We start from the raw sequence: 10,502 nt of genomic DNA on the forward strand, positions 1-10,502 counted from the left end.
TTTGTGTTCTGGTTTCGCCTCGTTTTCTTTCGTAAATAGCTTGGCCTTCGCTTCAAACATTTTGTTGGTAGACATGAATCCGCTGTTTTGCAAAATGTCTATGTTTCGGCGTGAGTGGAGCACAGGTTAGATGGCGATGAATGGCCGCTCTAATTCCAGTCAATGCACTTGGAGTAATGCTTAGCCTTTCTCTGTTTTCACTTCAGCGAAGAACTTTCGCAGAATCTCACTCAAGTCCGTTGGACTTACTGTTTTGAGATCCACTGTAATTTTTCTTTTCTCGCACCATTTCTCGAACTTTTTTACTCCCCACTCAGTTGCTCTCTTGGTGTTTTTCGCTTGAGCTTTTTGCTCAATCTCATCCAGTTGCTCGTTGTCTAAGTCCGAGTTTTGACTAGAAAAAAGCTGAAAATTTGGGAGTTCTTCCATTTTAAAATGAAATTTCCAAACGGCAAACGTTCACTACGCAAGCTGTTCGCACCTGAATGGTTTTCCCGCGTCAATAAACGTAACCTGATTGGTTAATATTCATCGGATGATGAACCGAGAACCAATCAGCTGCAGGGCCGTTAATACATTAACGGCCCGCTAGGAGTCATTTGCGGCCCGCAAAGCGCGTGTTTTCAAGAGGGCGGTTTTCAATTTGGCCGCGTATATTGATAATAATGGGTATTGACGAATAAAATGTTGGGAGAGAACCCTGCGATAGACTTGGAGCTCATTAACAGGGAGAGGCACAAAGCTTCAAGCCCGTTTGAAAGCAGTTTGCACTCATGGAGTAATGAAGCCTTTCATTTCACGCTCATGCTAACCCATGACATGAATTCAATTGTCACTTAAAGACCTTAGGATGAGATCTGGGACGAATTCATAAGAATGTATTTTGAGGGGCCATACACTACAAACTGAACTACCCTAGATGTGTATTTGAATGTCGATTTTCTTTATAAGGAAACTAATTTGTTGGTTATTTTTTAGGGTAGATGGAGCGGCATCTAATGAGGAAAGAGGCAAAATCCATGTAGGTCCCTATATAACAAAAAATACAAACAGCCAATATAAAGTATTACATGAGCCGTCTTTTACTTGAATGTAGTTAACCCTTTGATAAGGCGGGCGGGAGGGGGTGGGAAAGGGAGATGTTGAGGCCATCAACCTGCCACTCACTAGTATTAAAACTATCGCAGTGGAACTTGCAAGTTTTTATAGCAGGTCCAAACCATACAGAGATGACGTCATATGACGTAGACACGGAGCGATCCTATAAAAGGCAAGGGCACGCCACCTTTGAAGCACTTTGTTGGCTTTTTTGTGCAACGGTGGAAAGCCGAAATAACGGTCGCATAACATAGAAGTCGTGGAGGAATAGTGTTTTTCTCGTTAAAACAACGGAGTCATTTACGTAGAATAATAGAAGGTAAATAATAAAAATAAAGCGAAAATAAAACTTATATTAACACTTGAGATGCCTTTGGAAGAACAAAAACGATGAATTATCTTCGTCACTTCACGGAACATTCAAATTTCGGCGCTAACTAAAATAACAAAGCTGATGCCTGCGGTCAACAAGCTATCTGTATCCATTTATCTCAGCATGCCGAGAACGAAACAAATCTCGTAAGAGGTGATTTTGGTTAGCCTGTGAACACAGACGGATTTTGGTGGGATGTTTAAAATTATTCAGATTTATGAGAGTTATGATGGTGCAAACAAAATGCAAATTGAACAACGCTGAGTTATTCCTCAAACTGTAGAGCAAAGAAATTGGAAACAGAAAATACTACGAAGAAACAAGAAAACTTGAAAAATGGCGAAGTGAGATTTCGCCTGAATATTGACGTTAGAAAGGAAAAGTAAGGCTCATGGCTGAATGCAATAAAAACAAAAGTTGCGTTCGTAAAAGGTCGGCTGAATTTTAGCCGCAAGAGTACAACAGCAGCCAATGTTCACCTTTTGGAACTTTTTTTTAGATAACTAGCTGAAGAATAGCCATATTACCGTAGATACAATATATACCCTTCGTATTCTGCTTGTACCTAAGTGCCTTTTTACGAGTTTTGGTTTCCAAACTCATTTCTCAACCGCGTTAATCCTCGAAGGGGCAAAGACACTCTGGCATCAAAAGAACTAGACACGGCATTTTATAAATTTGAGTGAACAACGCGAATTCATAAGATAGGCTTTCGCAAATGGAGGAACAAAACTATGAAGTTGAAATTAAAAAAGTCAATTTTCTTTGTAAACTCTTCTCTTTAAGCCATCGTTCATTTAGTTCAAAAGGCATTGCTTACTTGTAAAATAAAACAAAAAAATTACACCCGTCGCTCTCCAGAATTTTGTGGCAACGCGCTAAAATTAGACCTGAGTGAATAAGCCAATCAAATGGGAGCATTGGTCGTCCGTTGGGATTTGTGATTGGCAGGCGGAACACCTCAGCCTCGTAAAGTAGGATCGCTCCGTGTTTAAAATGACGCAATTATATATCTGAACAGACGCCATCTTTGGGTCATTGTGCGTGCAGTTTATTGTTACAATTAAATTAAAAAAACCGACAAAGATGGCTTAGAATATCAGGAAGGTTTAGTTAATAAATTTAAGTATGACAGAAAAATTCAAAATAGGATAATACAGATACATACATACATAGTCTATTTAAGCAGGTTACAAAATCGGCAAGGCTTAAGTACTGATTTGGACCTGCACTAACTACATGTAAAATAAATTAATTACTTACTGATATAATATGAGAATTTCTTACATAAATCAAACAAGAAAATTAGCCTCTACAGTTGTAATACGTGAATATCTAAAAATATGAAAAGTCTATTGAGCTAAAAGAAATGCTACAGGAGGCTTTCGCAAAACTTATGGCTCCTAGAAAGTTTTTGTTTTCCCTAATTAACTTCTTGAAATGGCTAAGACTAGGCGAGTTTTTAAAGGAGAATACTATTGCCATGGAAACATCAAGGTCCTTGACCAATAAAATGTGATACATTTTTTCTAAGTTGGCAAGTCCATCTAAGTCCATTACTTTAGTGCTTTTAAAGTTTTGAGCGTTCAAAGTTGGAAGGGTCCTCTGGTCTGAATTGGATTTTTTGCTGTTGACTCAGCTCAACGTACATCTCGTTTTTAAGAAAAGTAATTTTAAACGACAGCTGTTTTAATACTTTCTCGCGCATTAGACTCAAGTTGAAATGGATGACATTCGACCGGACGAAGATCCCGCCAGGATTCAAAGTTCTGGAGTTTCCCTTCAAAGCCAAAAAAGGTCACAAAATCAGGCTTCTCAAATACAAAACGTATCAGAAGATTCGGGGAATAATGTTTCATCAAACACTACACAAAGCACCCATTACGCATCTCTTAATCCATCGACTCGCTCCTGGGAGGTTCCTAGACAACACGTGACTCTAGAGAATATAATTGGTAAAGGTGCGTTTGGTCAGGTTGCCAAGGGAACAGCAATAGATCTTCGAGGACGGCCCGGGAAGACACAAGTGGCTATTAAAAAGTTAAAAGGTGTGAAATGCTTTTAAAATATTGATAAAAGAGTGCAGAATATGTTACGGACTTTCCTAATCGTGCATTTCTAGCTTAGAGTCTAGACAGACTTTAAAATACGCATTATGCTAATGATTTGGTGCTAGTATTCCGTCACAGCAACATGGCTGGTGTGATATCATGATGTTATTGATTTCGTATTGATGTCAATTACTTTGAGCTTTGTTTTCCAAATCGATTAAAGTAAAAAAGTTGTTCTGGATTGTTGTTGATGCAAAGGGGTTTCTTTCCCCAGAAAATTTGGTCATATTCAAGTTAGTAGCTGCTCCTCATCAATGTATAAATTATAATTATTGAGTTTTAAGAATCTCATTTGGGATTATGTTGCAGAGAATGCGCCCGAGACAGACAAGAGAGACTTGTTATCAGAACTTGAAATTATGAAACAGCTCAAGTCTCATCCTCATGTCATCAAGCTCCTAGGATGCGTCACTGAATCTGGTAAACTTTGGGATAAAACCCTTAAAGAAACGCTGCTCAGTGTTTTGAAATCTCTCTTGACTCTATTCAATACCCTTACCTTTCTTGTTGTTGAGTCAACTAATGAATTTATGAATGCATTGCACTTACAATCACTTCAAAATAGAATAATTCTTCATTACAGTTTCATTGCGCCAGTGAAAATCAATTTGACCACTGTTTTGGCTATATATATATATATATATCTTTGTCCAGACACAATCCCTATTATTGTTTAACATCACCAATGTCTCTTTTCTTCTCTCTCGCTTTCTTCTCAGAGCCGTTGTTGGTGCTTATAGAATATGTTCCATTTGGAGACCTGCTGGGATACCTGCGAAAGAGCCGTGGACTGAATGACACTTATTACAAAGACCCGGATATCAAACCAAAAACAAGTCTGACGTCACGACGGCTGATGAAGTTTGCTTGGCAAATCGCTGATGGAATGTCTTATTTGTCATCCAAACGAGTATGTAATGTATTCATTTATTTGACCTTTATGTTTTGCGCCCTTATTGGTCTATTGCGGATTTGCACGTTATTGCTGGAAGCGTCTCACTCTAACGGTTTCCACTATGTCATCCTGCGACGTTGTAGCGTTGTTATGTAAGGAAACTTAAATCGGCTTGTGAATTTTTCGTAAAAGGTATTGACTAAAGTGTGAATATTTGCCCAAAAAGAACTGTAAGGACGATAGCCAGTTTTTCTTCACATGACCTGTACAGTCGAGCCCCCATTAAGCGACCACCTATTGAACGGCCGCCTCTATTAGGCGGCCAGTAATCATAGTCCCGCTGAGGGTTTTTCTATTGCTTTTACCTCTATTAAACAGCCAGCCCCCTCTAAGCGGCCATTTCCCCGAGGGTGGCCGTTTAATGGGAGTTGAACTGAAGTTACACTGAAGTTACCGTCTTCCCATAGCGGGAATGTTTTTTGGGTGAAAAAAGTTCCATTTTGTATCCAATTTTGTACTGTCACTGATCAGTAGTTCGTGCGGATGAGATCGATTTCTTTCTCTTTTTTTTACATCATTTGATGTTAGAAGATTAACGAAGGCAGTTCGCTCAAAACCTTATAACGTTTTCTTTTTTTTTTATCGGAATATAACTTGTCGATTAAATAAACACGTACATGGATTTTAATTCACGTCAAAATGTTTGAATGCTAGTGACTCGCGATATTTGATTTATTTGTTTTGTCTCCCACGTATCGAAATATAACCAGTACCCTTCTGTTTCAGATTATCCACCGAGACCTGGCAGCTCGTAACGTGTTGGTTGGTGAAAAAGAAACATGTAAAGTGACAGACTTTGGAATGGCCAGAGATGTTCAAGAGGACAACGTTTACGAACGAAAATCAAAGGCAAGAGACAAGATGAAGAGTCCCAGAGACTTGTCTCTTCAAAACCCTTCATGTGAACTGTTCAGGAGACAAGTCTCTGACACAAAATGAAAATGATCCAACCGCAGATCAGTATTTATTTTAATAGTTTTTCAAAGTCCGCTTTGCTCTGATGATGGTTTAACGCTCGAAATGTCAGCTTCATTAAGTATCTACGGTGGTTAATTTTACATTTTTTTTTATTGCCCTGGTATATATATCTCAGGTTTGCTCTTGGAGAGCAAAAGAGTGAAAAACAATACCTTTCTCCCAAGATTTTGAGCTAGGTGTTCCTTTGCAATCAGCGTCCTCATGTACACACTACAAGGGACCAGTCCCTGCCACATGTTCCCTCGTGTAAACTCTTTACGAGACTAATCACAGGGACTATTCCGGTGGCTTGCAAAATTTTAATATATAGATTTAGGCCAGCCTAAAAGCGTAGCTCCTGAGCCGGGTTATTCACAGCCAAATTAAGCTAACCCAGGAAAAGGTAGAATTTTAATTTGAGTTTTGTAACTTTGCGTTGAGGTTTTCTGCATATTGTTTGGCCTTCTGTTTTGAGTTTTAATGATCACTATATATACCAAACAAAGCAGCAAAAAACATTTGTATGGAAGAAAAAGTTATAATTCGGCTAACTTTTAATCCTGGGTTAGTGTTACCCGGCTTCCGGACAATCCTGCCTTGTTTTCAACAAGTTAACTTGGGATGAGCCCGCGATCCAATCAAAAACTTGCACTTGGTCAGCGGTCAACTTTGAAAAACACTCGACCTCGATGAACCTGCGATATGGTCACGTGATACTGACACCCTGCGGATACCCTCTTTTGACAGGTGTCAATTGATCATAACTCAGATGTCCGATATCAAAGAAGTACACGGTAAACCAAGGCTGCATATCTCTGTCAACCTATTATTTGGAATATGGCCGCCATGTTGCGCGACTTCCTCGTCGTCGCCAGGGCGGAAAAAGGCCAGGCAATGAAACGGGCAGTCCGCTCTTGGTCCAACGTGTGATGCGGAGAAGGACTGGCACGAGCGCTTCTTCCGCGCTTCCGGTGAGATTAATGGCTGCCAAAAATTTCCTCTCGACGAACCGGAAATCAACTTTTCCTTCTTTATTTTTGAGCCACCAGTGGTGTATTTTCGAAAGCCTTTTTGATGCTTTAGACCCAAAAGTCAATACGTTTATGTCTGTTGCAATGATGCTTAAGTAGTTTCGTCGTGGGCTGCTCAAATTTGAGTGAAGTGAGACAGTGTCGAATGCAGGTATGCCCTGCTTATCATGACCAAGCCGTGACCCGCTTCTTCTTTTACGAGTACTCCACATTACTCCACTCTAAAATTTACATATGTAGAAGATAGATAGCTTTAAAACAACGTATTAAAAAACCAGCTGGACATATTTGGATATAGCAGCGTTTCAGAACTTCAAAGTTTCCCTACCCTGGCCACACGCTTGCTTGGATTTTGCCATAGAGACCGAAAAGTAATAAAATTTTGCGAGTTTGAGTTTCGCCTGAGTTGAAAGCAACACGCCATGTTTCATCAAGGCACAAAACCTTCCGTCTGTAAATACTGCTCAGTTTTGTTTGGGTGAAAATCCAATAAATCGCTGGTTGTCGATGAAAAAGACAGAAAAAGAGCGCCCGCCGATGCGTGTTTTGTAGCTATAAACATGACAAATTGGACTTCAATTCCACTCTTTCGTGCAAAAACGTACATCGAACTCAAACAATATCTCTGGCTTTAAATATGTTTAAGACTGATGAATGTTTGAGAACACATGAAAAGTTTAGCTTAAAATATGGGAAGACGACAGAAACAATCAGCACAGTTAAGGTAGCGCTTTCATCCACCAACCCGAATAACGATTCAATTTCGATTTTATTGTTTGAGTTCTCAAAACTCCATGTCCCTTTCATTTTCGCATTATAAAATTTCACTATTTTGAAGAAACACACGTGACGTTAGCAGCCTTATAGCGTTGGCGATAATTGTTGCAGCATCTCAGCACAAAAGATGACGAAAATAATCTTTGTCAAGATTTTATATTGACAGTTGAAAACACCAACTCGGACTTCAAAGTGCACGCGCTGCACTATGCAAATTTGCTAGTTGTACGCGTCAGATCTATTTTCCATTCAAAAGCTTCTGCAAACTCGTAAAACGAGCAGAAACAATAAGAACCTATCGAAACAGATTTTGGTTATGATTAAACATTGTTCTGAGAAATAACTCGATACCAGAGTAGAGAGTTTTCTTGCATAAACTTTATTCCTAGTCAAAAGCTTACGCGTACAACTAGCGCGAGCAGATCTTACTAATTCACAGCGCGAAATTTGAAGTCCTGTTTTCAACCCTGAAAAACTCACCTTTTCCCATTGTCTCAGAACAAAAAATGCACCAAAAGAAGTTGCCAATTCATATAGAAGGCAGTCTCGTGGAATTTCTTTAGAAATCTAAGTTCGAGTGCAAGTAAGCGGAATCTGCTCGTCTTAGTAGACCCCGGTCTACTGCATCACACCTTTTTGCTCGGACCCGCTCGTTTCACCACCCCACGTATAAGCGCCCTGTCTGTCGCCGTCGCCGTCGCCGTCGTGCGTACGCGCCCACGAGCAATACCGCTAGCCATGATAACCATGAGAAAATCAACTCATGGGTTTCCTTTTCTTTCCTATATGAGTATGGGGCTCCGCTTGGCGGCCCTTCGGACCGTCGGAGCTCCGCTATAATTATACCGAATAATAGGGTAACTACAAACTCATATATCAAACCACACCTTCTCGTCTGCTTTGTCAACTAAAAAGATCTGTTCTTTCTCCAGGGGCGTCTCCCTGTTAAGTGGACTGCGATGGAAGCACTGCTTTATGGGACATATTCAACAAAAAGCGATGTGTGAGTGCATATACCGTGATTCAACGTTAAACATGTAAATGTTTTTCATACAATGGCTTACTCCAGGATGACCATATTACTTTACTTGACTTATAATAACAACTTCTCCTGCTCATCCATGATAAGACAGAAAAGATACACTGCATCAGTTAATGTCAACCGATTGGACATGTCTCCGGTTGTCTGAAAGGTGGATAACACTATCCAGCGGATAAATCACTATTCAGCGGATAGCGTGCTTTGTTTTGTTAACACTTATCCGCTGGATGGCGACTTATCCTGTGGATAGCGTTATCCGGCCTTAGAACAACTAGGGCCAGACTGGTAGTGGTGAATTCGTCAAAGACTTCAGCATTTTTTTGCCTAAGGCAAGAGAAAGTTCTTCCAAATCTTGTCCTACATATGCAAAACTCGCAAAATCATACCACTATTTGTAACGTCATCCCTTAAAAGGGTAGTAGTATAATAGCATCCAGGAAACAAGCCGAAGAACTTCCAATGCTATTATTTTTAAGTAACAAGGTTTATTTTCACCATGTCATAACTATTATTTAAACACTTATTTCTCTAACAGGTGGAGTTATGGAGTTCTCCTTTACGAGATTTTCACGATAGGTAAGCTAGGTAACGGCTTGCACCTTCGTAGTTTCCTTACTGCGCCTTTCCATAACACGCGACATCTGCTCAATCAACGGTCACGTGCTTCGCTATCAACAATCATCTTAGCGGCCCTTTCAGGACACAGAAGCTAACTTCAATGTTTTCAAAAGTCACATCTGTGGGTTGGGAGTGGTAGATTTCGATCCATATTTTGTTTCTTTTTTTTTTCCAAAGTTCGTCAGTGGTCGTCGTAATTATGATTTACGGCAGCCAAAAACACTATCGTTAGTTAGGGTTTGAAGTTCGCGTGTTGTTGAAAGGCGCGGAAATATATGTAATAAAGGGGGTTACAGTCAGTTTGGCGGAGTAGCTCCGTTGGGCTTTTACGCTTGGAAGCTAGAGCGTCCGGGTTCAAGTTCCTGTCTAACCCTAGCTGGAGTTTCTTTACCAGACCCGAGGTCAACTCTTCGACCAGGTTTGTAAGATACCCAACTGGTCGGCTTCCTCTCAAATAGCATTCACAATTTGTTATATCCTGTGTTCAATATTCGTTTCTAATGTTTGCTTTGTTTTCCTCGAATGGCCTCTCATTAGGAGAAGATACTTAATGATTTTTTTTAATTATAATACCAACCATTTTACCTAAACTGCTGCAGAAATAGTTACAATTTTGAGATTGTGTTTATTTTGGAAGGAATCGGGGTCTTGATGTCTTCTATAAAATGTTCCCTTCCAGGTGGCTCACCATATCCACGGATGGATGGCAGAAAAATTGTACACTGGCTACAGCAAGGACACAGAATGTCGAAGCCACAACACGTGGATGAAAAATTGTAACCAGCTCTTATTTTTACCTTTTATGTCAACATTATTGTTGAACGTGAAATTAGTTGCAGTAGCTGCTTGAGTTCTACCTTGTAATAGAATTAGTCCTTAGGCGCCTACCGGCGAGGAGACGAAATGACATGAGATGCTAAATGAATACTAGTATCAAGAAATTATTATCCTGAATTTTCTAGTTCACCAGGAAGCCTAACTAAGGCATCAGCACCACCGCCCCCCGCCTCCTTCTCTCTTTGCCTCTTCCCCGTTCGCCTGAAACAGATGCTAATCCATTTAGGTTTATCTACCCGGAATTTTTTTTTCCCCGGTCCAAAATGTCAACAATACAAAAAACCTTAAGGGCCGTAGCCATGGCTCGAACAAAGACCACTAATAATCAGCATTAGGTCACCACGCCCCCTAACGAATGTAACATCATGACTTGTTAATTTATTCAATTTTAGATATGGAATAATGACGAAATGCTGGCAAGAAAACCCAGATGAAAGACCAATATTTACTGAATTGAGGAATGAAGTCAAAGAAATGGAAAAGCAACACCAGGTAAAATTATGTGGGGTTGATTTTCAATTGTCAAAATCAATTTCAGTTGTATAACAGCACTAGGGATGTTTATCAGGAGTTATAGTGAACCAGCCCAGACGGCTGCCGTTTGCGTTTGTTGTTTACAACACGCTTAAGAAACCAATTGAAAGGATTGATCAGAGCTCATAGTAAGACCTGGTAATAGTTCTTTTCACCGACAATTTTCTTT

At 40.0% G+C, this 10,502-nt stretch overlaps 1 protein-coding gene across 2 annotated transcripts in view; it reads left to right on the forward strand.

The window, feature by feature from the left end:
- The window catches only part of LOC110041532 (tyrosine kinase receptor Cad96Ca-like), a 31,772-nt gene that overhangs the window by 19,281 nt on the left and 1,989 nt on the right, over positions 1-10,502 (forward strand). For both annotated transcript variants that reach the window (XM_089294326.1, XM_089294325.1), the window contains 9 exons: positions 979-1,021; positions 3,183-3,519; positions 3,892-4,002; positions 4,302-4,492; positions 5,264-5,386; positions 8,235-8,305; positions 8,880-8,920; positions 9,642-9,738; positions 10,192-10,291. In XM_089294326.1, coding sequence (XP_089150452.1) covers positions 979-1,021; positions 3,183-3,519; positions 3,892-4,002; positions 4,302-4,492; positions 5,264-5,386; positions 8,235-8,305; positions 8,880-8,920; positions 9,642-9,738; positions 10,192-10,291 — 1,114 coding nt within the window. The remainder of the gene's footprint in view (positions 1-978; positions 1,022-3,182; positions 3,520-3,891; positions 4,003-4,301; positions 4,493-5,263; positions 5,387-8,234; positions 8,306-8,879; positions 8,921-9,641; positions 9,739-10,191; positions 10,292-10,502) is intronic.

This window comes from Orbicella faveolata, unplaced genomic scaffold (assembly GCF_042242905.1).
Source record: "Orbicella faveolata isolate gen_17 unplaced genomic scaffold, um_ofav_v1 contig_25, whole genome shotgun sequence".
Lineage (NCBI taxonomy): Eukaryota > Metazoa > Cnidaria > Anthozoa > Scleractinia > Merulinidae > Orbicella > Orbicella faveolata.